The following is a 14965-nucleotide window of genomic DNA, read 5'->3' on the forward strand; positions in this document are numbered from 1 at the left end:
GTCTCTGATTCAGTCAAGTTAATCCCAGCCCTGCTGTTCATTCATTTAGACATTTCTAGGATAACCACAAAGGATTCAGCTTTAATTATCTCATTATTTAAGGCTGAATCTTATGAAATACTAAAGGAGGAAACAGGTTTAACCTTCACCATGTAAACTGTAAACATGCAAGCAGTCTGCCTTGATTTAAATAAGGAGCAGCTCAGCCCAAATGAATTCCTGGCTCAAGCATGTGTTCCCTCCTTATTTAGAAACTGTTTTCTGAGTCATGTCTGATTGAGAATGTTGGGGTTTTAATTTGTTCTTGATACCATCAGGTGAGTATAGCTCAAGATTTCTGGCCCTGTCAATTTGTACTTTCTGGCTTGATGAGGCTCAAGAATGATGATGCTTCTGAAGCTTGTACTGAATGAGGCAAACAGGAGGGACTCCCCCTTTTTGTTAGACATTTTTCCTCTCATTTCTGCTGTGTGTGAAAGTATCTGCATGAATAAGTAACGTTCTAACAGGAAAACATTGAAAGTTCATGTCAAGGAAAAGTAGAGAAACGTAGCCTGGATGAAGCCTTTTTGCTTTTTGTGTCATTTTTAATATCCTGGAAGCAATCGTGTATGCATGAGTATTCTTCTCACTAGATGGTTTGGTGAAAAGACCTTTCAAATCCAGAACTTTGAATTAAATTGTAATGCCACAGGCCCTGAGGTTCCCCTTGTGACTGTCAACATGGGAGAACAAAGATTTTCTCCCAGACCTGCCCGTGCCACATGAAGTGCCTAATATCAGACTCGGATTCTGTTATCCTATAGTTGGAACAGAAGGTCTGACTGCATGCAGCTGCACAACCATTTCTGATGGTTGTAATCTCATTGACCTATTGCTAGATATTTTAGTAGTGCCATTGTTCCCATAAATCAGTAGAGAAAAATAGAACTTGATTTGGCTCAGTAGTCCAAAGTACTTACAATACTACATTTTCCTTTTTATTATTGTGTCCTCTGAGTGTATTTTGCTGCCTAGCTGCACTTTTGTTGGCACTCGTGTCTCCTGAAAGAAGGATGCAATGCTTGGAGCTTTCAGATATTTGCCAAGTTTATGCATGTTGCTGGAGATTTGTGCTCTGCAATGTTTGAAATGCCCTTGAGGCTGAAGACTTCGGGTTGACAGCCAATATTATGGTGACTTAAGCCATAAATTGTTGGAGGGTAGAGAGTTTTCTGAGGAAATGTCACTCTCTGATTGATGCTTTTTTCTTCTTCTTTTTTTTTTTTTTTTTCTTTTTTTTTCTTTCTTTTAAGTGTCCACTATTGGCTACTGTAGAAATTAGGACGTTGGATCAGATGGGCTTTTAGGGCTGACCTAGTTGGGTAGTTCTGTTCATAGGGTTCTTCCTAAAGTATTTTGTTTCCCATGAGCTCCCTGTGATAATTGTGACGTGTGGGGATTTTTGTTTATTTTTTTCCGTAAATAACCCTGTGTGTAAGATGTTGGTTCTTGCAGGCCAAGAGTTTTCTTTTTCCCGTGAAAAAGATTGTATCTGGGCATGGAGACTCTCCAGGCTCTCAAGCTCAAGTGAGAAATCCACAGGGAGGTAAAAAAAAAATCTGGTTAATCACTGCCCTTCCATGTTTCCCCTGGGATCACCAGTTCCCTTGGGGAGCAGTTTACTTGGAGGTAATGGCTGGTTCCAAGGGGTTTGGTTGTAATTTGAGATGCAGATCCGTGCTGTAAATGCACATGAGTAGCATTAGTGGTGCTAACTTGCTCCATGAGGTCAAACCAGTGCCAGCTTCTTGGTGTTAAGACTCATCCTGGTCCCAGCCAGGGATCCAACCCCTCCAGCCAAAGACCCAAAGCCCCAACCAGGGTCATGGTTAAGGTTAATTCCCCACAAAAATGGAGCTCACACTGGAGCTGTTCCAGTGCTGCAAGAAATTAATGTCAAGTTGTTAGGGATACAAGTCCTATCCTCTTCTTCTACCAGCAGGCAGAGGGGGTCCAAGTATGAGCACAAGTGGTGTGAAAAGCTCGGAAATGGAAACAAGGAAGTGCTGAGGGTGGTGGGCAGCAGTGTTCCAGCGGTTGTGCTCTGCCTCGCCGTCGTTGTGGCCCAGATTATGTATTCACACAGTGTTGTCACATCTCATGCAGAGTTTACTTACTGTGCAGTCAGCTTCCTGCAGCCACTGTAGGCTATGTGTGTAAGGAGCATTTCTGGGATGATGTCTCATTAATTATGCATCGAGGTATATGTTACGTTGGTTGATGAAGGCTGCTTCCTGGCCTCCCCTCTTCCTATTGTGAGTACATTAACATGGTGGTGTGCAAAGGGCAAATGCTGGAACCTTCTGGTACTTTTGCAGAAGTTTTGGGAGTAAACACAGGCATTAAAGAAACGAGAAACGTTTCTGGGTGTGCTTTAAATTCATGACTGTGAGCTCCTCTGAGCAATGCTTAAATAGTGGTATCTGTTACCAGCCCAAAAACGCTGCATTTTGTTTGGCATCTTCTTTTTTTTTTTTTTTAAACCAATTAAAAAGCTTTTCTAAAATGGACTAAGAGAAGAAAATAAACCATGTTCTCTTGGGTCTTTCTTTCAATTGAGTGCAGGAGAAGAGGCTGGGGGGGATAGAAAGCCTGAAAAGGACTGTCGCAGCGGGGAGCCAAGCGGGAGAAAAGGACTTCTCTGAGAACTAAGCAGCAGCAGCTCCGAAAGCCGAAGCTGCTTCATCGACATGCAGAGTCACACAAGGCATGGAGACGCTCACCAGCCCCACAGAGGTTTCACATGTGCTTCCCTGCTGGTTCCTGTGAAAAGCTAACAATCGGCTCAAAGGGTGAAAGACCATTGCAGCATCCCCGCGCTAAGCTGGACATACAATTTGTGCAGTGTTATGAGATGTCGGGCTTAGTGAGATGCTCTTGAACATTCCTATGGATGCCCTTCCACTGCTCCCAGAGGCCCCCAGCCCCTTTCCTCTCCTCTGCATTTTTCACATTTATGAAAGTTGACGGAGAAAAGGGGAGAGTAATCTCCTTGTTTGATATAATCCCATATGCATTCCTGATTCCACATCACTCAGTGCGAATTGGAAGCTATGTGAGTCAATGGGGATGTTACATTTACACCTGTAAACCTGGGGAACTGCATTTTCTCCCATAACGTGGGAAGAATTGTTGATATCTCAAAACTTAAAAATAAAGAAGGGGCCAAATTGGAAGTGATCAGCTAATGGGTGTCCAACAGAGGCTATTTAGTACCCACTGACACTTGTGTTTTGAGCTCCTCTTGCCTGGGGCTGGTGAAATGCACTGAAATTAGGTAATTTGAGACTCTGCTGACATGTTGAGACTTCATTTGCTTGTAGCAGTCTACTACATTCTTGTATGATCTAGTTTGGTCGTCAGTGCAATCATCTGGTGCCCGCTAGGAAGCAAAAATGAGGTTGGAAGAATCAGTCTCATATTGCTTGAAAAGGCCATCACTTAAAACGACATCAATTTATGAACTTGGAATCTCATACCTGTCTAATTATGTCCTTTATTCAGATAAATTCAGTATAGTAGAGAGAGGATCTGGGGTTAGTCCACTTCTAAAAGGCAGTGGGGCAAGTTACATCCCTCACTGAGGATCTCGTGATCAATATGGATGGACATTGAGATCAAAACCGTGCACTTTCATTACCTGAAAATGGGCAGGAGAAAGGCAGACTTGGGTGCATGCCTGCATCTCATCTGTGTTGATGGAGGAACTATTCTTAATACTGACGCAATGATGACTGAAATCATAGATCTCAAGCTGTTGGGAAGCCAAGTTCCTTTTTATTTGGGGTTACTCTGGTTACGCCTAATTTTTGGAATTTCACTTCTGTCCTGATCTTCTGTAGCCTTTGCAATGGCTATTGTAGAAATTAAGGGTCAAAATAGGTAAGATGTCTGGAATCAGGGACACTTCAGCAGTACATCTTAACATCAAGAAGAAGTCCAGTGAGACCTTGTGGCGTATTGTCACTGCAGGGCAGTGGGATGAAGTCAGCCTTTTCAGTTTGCCTTCATGGCTTTGTGTGCTTTTGTAGTAGTGCCTGGGGCAAAACATTTCTGACTTGTAGGTCTTGAAGTTGTTTGCTGAGCAAGTTGCCTGAAACCTTGAAAAGTACAGGGGGACTCCTGACAATTTTTGTTTTAGTAATTGGTACAGCAGAGATTACACTTGTTTTATAGTAACCTTTTCCAGTGGTTGAAGTTCAGAGGTAGCAAGTTGAAGTGTGTATCTTCTTTTGAAGAAAGCAAGGGGAAAAGGAAGCTTTGGGTGGAGCAGTTAAAAGCTTTAAGCACTATTTTGCAGAGAAGCCATCTGTTTTGATGAGTTTTCTACCATTCAGTGGTTGAGAGTCTTGAGTGTGGATAATGTAGTCAACACAGAGTCAGCACTGGGTCAGCATAGAATTGTTTAAGTTGGAAGGGACCTCTAAAGGCCATCCTGCATTGAACAGGGACACCTACAGCTTGATTGGTTGCTCAGAGCCCCGTCCAGGCTGATCTTTGATGTCACGTAGTGCTCTGTAATTTTTGTTATGAGAAACAGGAGTTTACGCCCTCATCTCACGGCTCCTGCAACTTCATAGACCTCTCTATTACCCTTCTTGGCTCTGTCAATTTATCAAGTCTTTTTAGGGAAGTTATCCCATATTTCTGTGCATCTTTGTTGCTTTTCTGTGACTTCTCCAGCTCAGGACTATATTTGATATAGTATTTGAACTGACAAGTGTCCTTAAAGTAAGAGCATTAAAACACTTTGATTTCATGCAGTAAAATAATTATTTCTGTTTTCCTCTTCTCCCATTCCCAGTGTTTGTATTTTGAGTAATTTTGCTTAGCTCTGGGCTGATGTTTTCACTGAACTGGCCACAATGAGTGATTCCAGTGGCTTTCCTAAGTGGTCATAAGTCACTCAGAATCATTCTTGTGAGCGTAGTAATTGTCTGCTGCCCTGATTTACAGCAAATTTGGGATTCATCTGAGTAAATGTGTCTGTCAGCAGTTTTGTTTTCTACAGCTGAGCTAGAAAATGGGTTGCTGTGGGAGTTCAGAGTAGAGGTAGCTTTGGGTGGAGGTAAGTGTCATCTGGGCTTTGTTAGCAAAGAAGGAAGTATCAATAATGAGGTCACATGTGGACACCTAAAGTTGGGGTCGGTGAAACTTACCAAATTATGTTCTTGTAGTGTTTATATCTCTTCCTTGTGAGTTCTTTCAGGCTCTAATGAACCCTCAAAAGAGATTCCATTTTTGTTATAACCAAACATGCTCTTCGTCTATACAGAAGTTGCTCGTGTCACATCATTCAAGGAGTTATTTTGCAGGTGGTTATTCCTGGGGTTGATGTCTTATCTACTACCATAAACATTACGTGTCCTTGGGTGGGAACTCCTGAGCAAATGCTGTAGCACTCCGTAGCATTTGTTTTCAAACTTCTGTGGCTCACAATCAGATGAGAGTTTTGGTGTCCCTGGAGAACTCACTTCACGTTCTTTATAAGCATTGGTTGAACTTCTGGCCAGCACAGTGAGAAGGATACTTGGCCAGCCAGGTATCTTCCTGGCCCATGGGCTTTGTGTGTGCTGAACTGGACAAGGGACATCTGATGAGTCCAACAGATCCTTCCATCAGCCAACATCAGCCAGGTATCTGAATCTGCATAACAGAATGATCCAGCAGAGGTTGATTTTTGTTGGCAGTTGATGTTTTTCATTTTGTCCCTAACTCTTATAAAACCTACTGCTGGACTTCTGGAACGTGATCCTAGATTTGTATGATTGATGCTGATAATGTTGAGAAGTGTAATCTTGCTATTTTACACGTCCACTTTCTGTTACTCATTTGTAGCATTCCCAGGATGCTTCCTCTCTTGTTTCTCCCTTCCTGACACTTGCTTTGTTGTGTTGACAGGGTCGCAAGCTCCTGATCATTGGAACCACCAGCCGCAAAGATGTCCTGCAAGAGATGGAAATGTTGAATGCTTTCAGCACCACGATCCATGTGCCCAACATTGCAACAGGGGAACAGCTGATGGAAGCTTTGGAGGTGAGAAAAAATTAAAGGATGACAAATAACCTTAAAATTTGCTGGAAATGAATGATTTTGCAGTAGGTCTGAGTTACTCTCATTCTCTGAATTACTTGCTCATATGTAAATTAATGAAAATGAGAGAACAGCAGATTTAAGAAAGAAGTTTGTGTAGTGGGTTGGAAGATCCCACTTTGCACACCTTTGGAAAATGAATATAGTTGGGGTAGTTAAAGTGGAGGATGCTAAGCTTTCATTAATTGGAATTACGTCAAATGAAGGGGTTTTGGTGCAAAAAAAATTATAGATTCTTCACAGATTTGTGCTCTAAATGGCTTCTTGTCTGTGCCATAGTGGAAATCCTAGAGAATGCTGAAGGATGTTTTGCCTTGTCTGGATATATTGCAACAAATTGTGCTTCTAAGCTAGAAAATGCATTCTGGCTTCTCATTCACTTTGCTCTGTGTTAAGTAATGTTGTTCCTACTGGCGGTGTCCTGATTTCTTTATTTCTTTTCCAGCTCCTGGGTAACTTTAAAGATAAGGAACGCAGCACCATTGCACAGAATGTCAAAGGGAAATCTGTTTGGATTGGTATCAAGAAGCTGCTGATGCTGATAGAAATGTCACTACAAGTAAGAATTTTTCTTATCCAGGCAGGACTGGAGTAAATGCAGCAGTCTCAGAGGTTCCCAGTTGTCTGCAGACTCTTACTTTGAGAGTCTTTGAATAGGTTTAATTGAGAAATGAGCTTCAGTGAGAAGAAATTCTCCGAACAAAGGAATCGCCAGGTCTTGGTCTGGGGAGAGATCTTTAAAACCACAGTGCCCATGGGCTGTTTAGAGCTGCACTTCAGAGACAAGCGTCTGGCTACGGGAGGGATTGGATTAACTCACTTTTCATGGAATTTCTTCTCTACAGTCAGCGTGTTAAGATTGCAGATAGCAATCGCTTAGGATTTTTATTACTTTTTTTAAAGAAAAGGTGCCTGTGCAGGTGTATGTGCTCCTTCCCTGAAGAAGATAAATCTGTCAGGCTGTTCAGCTGCTCTCCTCTTTATTTTCCACTTTCAGCACTTTAAAGAAAATAATTGCAGAGGGCAGAAATATGCAGTTCTTAACCCTCCCCCGCACCCATCACCCATGCCTGCAAGCAGCCATCAAGCTGCTGCTCGACAGTATGTGCATGCTGAAAATGAGAGGGTGTAGCGTGCAGCCCTAATCCTCTGCGCTGACATTTCAGCGCCCTTCTGAGTCCTCCCCCCTCCCAACACGCTCTCCTTTCACATCAAATGGATTTAGTGCAGCTGAGTGAACTGTCCTTAGATCTTCCTAGGAGAGGCTGAGCATAAGCTAAGAGGCATGTAGTTCAGCAGCATATAAGTCATGTATCCCTCTGTTCACTATTCACAATTCTGTTAAAACTTGCACAGCACTGAGGATATGCTCTGACTGGATGTCACCTCGGGGAATAAAGTCATTTATCTAGATTACTTTTTCTTCTTCTTCCTTGGCTTTTAATTCCATACCTACAGGCAAGTCGGTAAGTCATTGCTCACATGTATTAAATGTATTTAAGGGGTGCAGGCCTTCGGGGACTCTGCTGCAGCCCATTTCAGTTCACCTTGACAATGGGTTCCTTCTTCTGACGTAGGATGTTTTCTGTTGCTGCTCTGACCTGAAGTGTTGGTTCTTGTCAAAACTGAAGGTTACGGTTATGTAAATTATGGGTGAAAGTGCTCACCCAGACCTACCCATGGCATGACACTGTGGGTGCACACCTATGATGGTGTGATAGGGAGTCTTCATGCTGCTGTACACTGTGCAAAGTGGAGCTGTGCATTTTTCAACCATCATAGTAGGCAAGTCTGTGACCAGTCAGGCTGGGAGAAGGTGGGCAGAACTGTGACACTATTGATGTTGTTCCTAACAAGTGACTGTCAGCTTAGATGTCTGATGTCCCACCTGTGTTACTGCGCATAGATGGCTGGTAGCAATGTGACTTACAGTCTTCACCCAAACTGAATGTAACAGTGTATGGAAGCTAAATGCAAGGATGTTCTATTGCAAAATATCAGAGCTGTTTGCATGCTTCCATCTACAGAATTGATATAAAGAGCAATGCAGGCTGTCATTAAAGAGAAGAATATTGGTACAATATCTAATTTAACTTGCTTTACAGGAGAGTGGAATTTTATGAGATGAGATATTCTGATCCTTTTTATTTTCCACCAAGGTAGAACACAGCTTTTTAGAAAAAGCTTCAATCAGAAACCTGAAATTCTTAACAATTCCAAGTGAACAGTGCTTCCCAAAATGCAGGCAATTAGATCCCATGGTGAATGCGTTCTCTGCAAGAAAGCCATTTACCCAGCTTCCTTCTCTGCACTCCCTCAGTCTGTGTTTTGTTTTACTGGATGAGTAAACCCAACACGTTCTTTTTGTAGCATTTCTTACTCTGTTTAAATGATTTTAGTTGTTTTAAATTTAAGCCTTGCTCAACTTCTTTCAGTATCAGAATCTTTTCATGGCGTATCGTGAACCACCACATTGCTTTGATGCCTTGGCTTGCTTTGTTGCCACGTGTACAAACCTTGTAAACCCACACTTTCTGGCAGTGCGATTTCCCTCAAGTTATGTTTATTGCTATTCCTGCCCTTTAATGTTGAACTGTTCACATCCAGTGTCTTATGCTCTGGTCATCTTGTTTATACTTTGAGTCCTGGCATGATGTTGAGTTCTTATTCAAAAGAAGCATTTGATGAATGGATACACTCATTATGTGCCACATGAATCCAGTTTAGTTTTGCAGTGTTCTTGGCTGCAGTACATGGACCACCTCATAGTGCTGTCAGGTACTACCTTCACATCCAGGATCAGTCTGGACTGACCGCCAGCACCTGATTGAGCTGTGGATGTCTGTTCATTGCAGGGAAGTTGGACCAGATGACATTTAAGGGCCCTTTCCAACTCAAATGATTCTGATTCACCTTGGCCGTGCAACCCCATCCTGGATACGTGAGCCTTCTTTTCCTCTTGCAGGGGACTGGTTCCTGCTGCTTATTTTCCCTGCCCATCTTGTTGCTCTTGGATTTAATTGTCAGCTCTTGCTCCTTCTCTCAGTAGGAACCCAACGGAGCCAGGCAGCTTTCCAGAAAGCCCTTTTTTGAACCTCCACTATTTCCTGATTTGGTAACTTCTGTTTAGCGTAAATAAAACTTACATTGCAGACAAACAGCTTTGATTATTTTAACATACTAGGGAATTTATTTTAAGAGTCATCTTAAAATACTGTGTATATTATCTTATACTAAGTAATACACCCAGAGTGTAGGTTTTATGGTAGGTTTACAGGAGTATCCAAGGACATGCACGTCTTGCTGGGTTCTCTCTTCTCTGTACTGAAGTTCAATAAAGTCTCTCCAGTTCCTTTTTCTCATAAGGACTCCCAGGCATGTCCTGGCGCTGGTACTGCCTCATGTAGAGAGAAGCAGCCTGTTTCTTTCCAGTGGTGGAAACTGTGTCACAGAGTTGGTCTCAGGTTTGTTCTCTTAGAAGATCTTTCAGCTAATTTGATAGAAGCATTTCTCCTCTCACGGGTTGCCTGAAGTTTTACTCAGGAGTCCTGAATCTGCTTCCCCTTTGCACTCTGCTCATCTTTCAGAACAGATCAGCCTTTTCATTTTTCATCTGCGTTTTGTGAATAGCTGTTTGCTTTAATTGTTTGGCTAAGAAATTGCAGGCAGGTGCTGTTCCTCCCAAAAGCCTCTGTAAAAGCTGTGTCAGTAAAGATGATGGACAGCTTTTCCATTACCACTTTCTTGTGTCTAAGCAAGAAGAATTGGGATGGGCCAGCATCTTTTATTTAGAAAATGGAGCACTGGCATTGGCAAGTGTGAATTTCAGCAGATTGCCCTAGTACACTTTCCTGGTAAAGAAGAACTTTGCTGCTCCTTTGCTGTCATTTTGAGGTTGTGATGAGCTTTGAGTGTTCATCTGACTTTTCTGTGGTACCCTGAGATTGCACCAAGGTCCTGTCAACAGGACCATCTTCTTCGCAGGTATATAATACTCTTGGCAGGACCTCTGCAAGTCATTGAGATAAGTAGTCTTGGAAAGAGCCAGGCTGTTTTACTGTTCTGTTTGAGATGTTTTCTTCCAGCTTTGTGCTTTTTGTTGGTGGTCAGAAGTCAAGTCTTGCACTGCCCCAGTGTTCAGGGTTCCTTGGGTTAATTGGGGATGTGAAAGGTTCTTGCTTCACTCGGTAAATTGGTTATTTTTTGGGCTTTTTGGCTCTGCATTACTGCTTTGTGCATTATACTTTTGGGCACTGGCATGCCCAGCAGTGTAAACATCAGTGATGGTTGTGTGGATGTTGCCTTTGGCCCTCAGCAGTGCTTTGCTTTGGGGTGCAGGTATCGAAGAAGAGAGTTGCACTTCTTCCAGTTGTCAAAACTGCAGCTCTCTGGTTCATCCTATTTGCAGAGTACTGAAAATCTTCCAATCTCAGAACCATTCTGTTTGGAAAGGGCTTCAGGATGCCACCTGATAACAGCCATCAAGATCAAAGCAAAGTCAACACTGAATTTAGACCTTCAGAGATTGTATGTGTTGATGATAACAATCATCCCACCATCCTTTGTGACATCAGTGCTTTATGGGAACCAGGCCCTTCTGGGTCCAATATGAACGCAAAAATTTTGTTGTTTTTTTTTAAGTATTGCTAGCATGATCTGCTTCCTAGCAGCTCATTTGTCCATCTGTTTTAGTCTTCTCGTGGATAATCCATCTGTGAGTTTGGATCACACATGAGACACCAAGTCTGTGGTCTTGGTGGGCTGCTCTTGAGTTACTTCTCCAAAGTCCTTTTGGAAGGAGACATCTCTACAGCCATTATCTACAGAAATGGTGTAGGTTTTACCTGACAAGATCAGGGATCTCTCTCAATTGCACTTTGTTACTCTGGTCAGAGATCAGATGTATTTTGTCCTTTCTCTCAGATCCATTTGGGTTTTGAGTATCTCCAAGGATGGACGCTCCATAGCCTCTATGGGCTGTGCCTAACAGGAACACCCTAAAAGAAAAAAACTTCCTCTTACATTTCCATGCAATTTCCTGTATTTTACTTCTTGTTTTTATACATGTTGAAAGAGTTCACCTTCAGGATCCCAGTGCCGGGTCTTTCTCCTAGCTCTCATGGCCTCTCCTTGTATGACAGATGCTCAAGTCATCCTTGTGGCTCTTTAAACTCTCCAATGTGTCCCTCTCTTAAGGTTGCATATTACACATTTCAGACACTGCTTTTGGTTGCCTTTTGTTTCTTAAACCCTGAACAGTACCAGTGTTCTGTTGCATGTTAAGAACCCATCATCATAGCTCATTGATCCTTACTGAGTTCCTTCAAATCATCTTTTTTTTCAGTGATTTATAATAATAATCCAGCAGTATTGAGGTACTGACCTTTCTGAGCTATTTTAACATGATAGGAAGTTGCACATTTTTAGCTTTCCTTAGCACAAATTCTCATTAGCTGTTCCTTTCCTGCCTGCATCGCTGCTAATACTGCTGTTGATTTAGGATTTATTCACTCTGGGATAAGTCCCAGTTCTACCTTCTAGCAGAGACACTTGCTTGTTTATCACCAAGAGGGTAGAAGGGTTGCAATGTTACTCGTCAGCTTCATAGTACCATTAATGCTCTCAGGATGAAACCGCTGTATTGTTGGCAGTGTATTAAAGATACAGCAGAATATACAAATTCAAACAGAACAAAGAGCTTCTGGACCAAATGTCTCGTTGCAGCACAACACACTCTGAGAACCAAACTTCCAGTTGTCTTTGTGGCATTATTTTCATGCTGTGCTACCTGGGAGGCTGCATCATGTACTAAAGAAGATCTGTTTTGTTTGTGTATAGATGGATCCTGAGTATCGGGTGAAAAAATTCTTGGCTCTTCTGAGAGAAGAAGGAACGTAAGTTCTCTTATTTTAAAGCATTGGTTAAAATTCTGTTCTCTGGTCAGAAATAAGGCTGCTCGTTCCCATAAGGGTGTATTTGGTGTCACTGTTGACCCCTCCGGTACAGAAGGGTTTTCAGATCAGTTTTCCATACAGGTTATGGGAGCGGGAGGTTCTGAAGACTTTGAGAACCTGCATGCCCGAGTTCTCAGATGTCGGGCCATAAGTGAAGTTAAATGAAAAGCGAGTCTGCTAGAGCCGAAATCCATTTATTTATCTAAAACTTTGAACTTTGATTTCTTATTTTTTTTCCTCTCCAAGAGGATGCCCTGCCCTTTCCCCTGTAGGTATCACAGGGAGTAGTTGAACACAGTGGCATCTACTAGAAAATGACTTTCTAATGCACGTAGAATGCTGGGGAAGCTCACAGCAATGCTTGTCCTGCATGCCTTTGTGTGGGTCCCAGTGCTTGATGCTTTTATACCTGTGTGTGCTTTTTGATGGATTTTGTTTCTTTTCCAAGAGTTCCCTAGACTGAAGACGGACCAAATGCAAGATCAGCAGCTGGAAAAGTGACCAACCTGGAGAATATACACTGGGATCTTTACTCTTCTGTCTTCAACACACTGGACAAAGTGAAACGCTCCCCTTTTTCCAAGAACCCAATGTGGAATTTGCATGTTTAGTGCAATACAGTATCTTTATTCTTTGTCTTTAATATACAGATATCATGTGTCTTCTAGAACACCGTGCTTCTGTCTCTGTGCAGGCAAGGCTGCGTTCTCGTTTGATTTTAGCATGGGGGAAACGTTCTGTAAGTTTTGAAGCTAACGCTCACTTATGTCCAGCATCCAGTTACTACAATAGGAAAGAAAATGTGACTTCTAGTAAATCCTGTGGTGAAGGCTTATTAAAGTACTCCTCCGTGTTCTGATTTGATGAATGCTTTCTTGTTCAGTTATGCCATTCTCTGCCTCACCCAACACTGAGCAGGGCTGCTAACCCAGAGTCAGTGACCACAGTATTGAAACTCCAGAATTTCCAGAATGCAAATACCCATTTTCTTTTATGCCCAGGTGTTTTCTGGCTAATGATAATAAGGACTGGAAGGAGGCAGGGAAGTTTGTTGGTCAGAATGGAGGAAGAAACTTCCAAATCTATTTTTTAAAGCATTGAAACTTGTTCTTAATTCAAAAACAGGCTTAGTGGTGCTGATTCCTACCTGAAAGCTCTGCATTAGTATGCTGTATACGACGGTTTTGGCACTAGTTGGCCTCACTACATCCCAATTTTCTGCCACATTACCAAAGGATGAAATTCCTCCTTGGAGATGAAGCCAGGCTCTGTGGATGCACAAGATGTGCACTGCCATGTTTTCGCACTTAAACTAAGGAATGTATTGAACTTTGCTACGTGGTCTTTCCCCAGTAGTCACTTTGCATCAATGAGGTGCTGCTATGATGACTGCACGAGGATACTCCCCTCTGGTTCTTTGGCTCCACACGTTTAATAAGGTTCATGGAACATACCTCAATTTGGTGGGGCATGGAATCAAAGCCATTTATGAGGTGTTAGTCAGTGTAGCTTCCTTGACTTGACAGGACATGCTGTTAAGGGCTAGCAGCTTGTATCCAGCGAGGTGTTCCCAGGAAAGGAGGGTGTTTTGCATTTTTTCAGGCCCAAAGGTGAAGGTACTGCAGTCCTTATTGCATACGTACGGCCATCAGAGTCACTCCACTCTGGTTCCTTTTTTCCTTTGGCAGTGCTGTTGTATTGTGATGACATTGCGAGTCCCAGTGGTTATTATTCCCTCTCATTTTGTGTATGATCTTGTGAGTTTGTTTGTTCCTTTCTTTCCTCAGCTAGTCCTTGTGACAGCAGCACTCGTTAACTTATTTCAGAGTAAATGATGTAAACCTTATTGTGTCTATGTCCAGAGCTATATCGATGAATAAATATCTTGATCAGTTGCACATGAATGGATTCAATAAAAAAGCACAACTGGGAGACATCCGTGTCTTTGGTGTTAGTCAAACAGAGGTATCTGTCTAGAGTGCTTGAAGATGACTTGCTTATCTCCCTTGCATCAAGGAAGGAGTCTGTTTGTAGCAAGATGGGGTCAGTCTGTTTAGGGAAATGGTGGTATGTTTGGGCATGGTGGTAACGGCTCAGTGGTTGAACCTTAGTGAATCTTAGTGGCCTTTTCCAACCTTAATATTCTAAGATTTTAAGACAGAAAAATGAATCCCAGGCTGCTGCTAAACAGTTTGTACTGAACATGGATGGAACAAATAGATCCCAAAATCTGGATAGCTTGGCCACAAGTAGACCATGAAGTGTTAGAGCTGGCCAAGAAGGTGATTGTAGCCCACCCAACCTATTCCAGTTGTATGGACCACGCACTGCCTAGGAAGCCTCAAAGGTGTGTGTGTGTGAATGGATGCTGCATCACTCCTCAAGAAGTCCAAGTTGGAAAACGTGAGCAAAATGATGGGCTCAACTCTTCTGTGGGTCTCCATTCAAAGAGTTTCCTGCAGGTGGCAAAAGAGAATGATTTGCTGTGCCTGGGCAGGAGTGGTTTTGTAGTGAAAACTGGGTTGCCTTGATCTGCATTGGCCAAATTCTTCATCCCATTCCTTATCCTGCTGGAAAGTGCTGGGGTGGCTTTTCTGGGAATGAAAAGATGTGAGGGATCCAGGTTAATCTAGTGGTGTATGCATGCTGTGAGGTGCCACTATGGCTGACTGCTAAGGTTTCTGTTGATAATCTCGTGTATTGGCTGTTTTTTACCATCAGTGTCTTTTGTGTGACTGTCACTGAGCATAATGGAGGAGAGCCACCATTCCCATCATTGAGCAGAACTTAAAGGACTTTGAGGCAAACGACACACGCTGGGAAGTGCATTTTTGGGTTTTTTTTAACCTCCTTTTTAATGATGTACCACAAAAAAA

At 42.5% G+C, this 14965-nt stretch overlaps 1 protein-coding gene across 3 annotated transcripts in view; it reads left to right on the top strand.

Moving 5' to 3' along the window:
• Positions 1-14023, top strand: part of NSF (N-ethylmaleimide sensitive factor, vesicle fusing ATPase) — a 54645-nt gene extending 40622 nt beyond the window's left edge. For all 3 annotated transcript variants that reach the window (XM_072356372.1, XM_072356374.1, XM_072356373.1), the window contains 4 exons: positions 5944-6078; positions 6581-6694; positions 11974-12029; positions 12538-14023. In XM_072356372.1, the coding sequence (XP_072212473.1) occupies positions 5944-6078; positions 6581-6694; positions 11974-12029; positions 12538-12547 (315 nt within the window). In that variant the 3' untranslated portion in view covers positions 12548-14023. The remainder of the gene's footprint in view (positions 1-5943; positions 6079-6580; positions 6695-11973; positions 12030-12537) is intronic.
• The last annotated feature ends 942 nt before the right edge of the window (positions 14024-14965 follow it).

This window comes from Excalfactoria chinensis, chromosome 24 (genome assembly GCF_039878825.1).
Source record: "Excalfactoria chinensis isolate bCotChi1 chromosome 24, bCotChi1.hap2, whole genome shotgun sequence".
Classification (NCBI taxonomy): Eukaryota; Metazoa; Chordata; class Aves; order Galliformes; family Phasianidae; genus Excalfactoria; species Excalfactoria chinensis.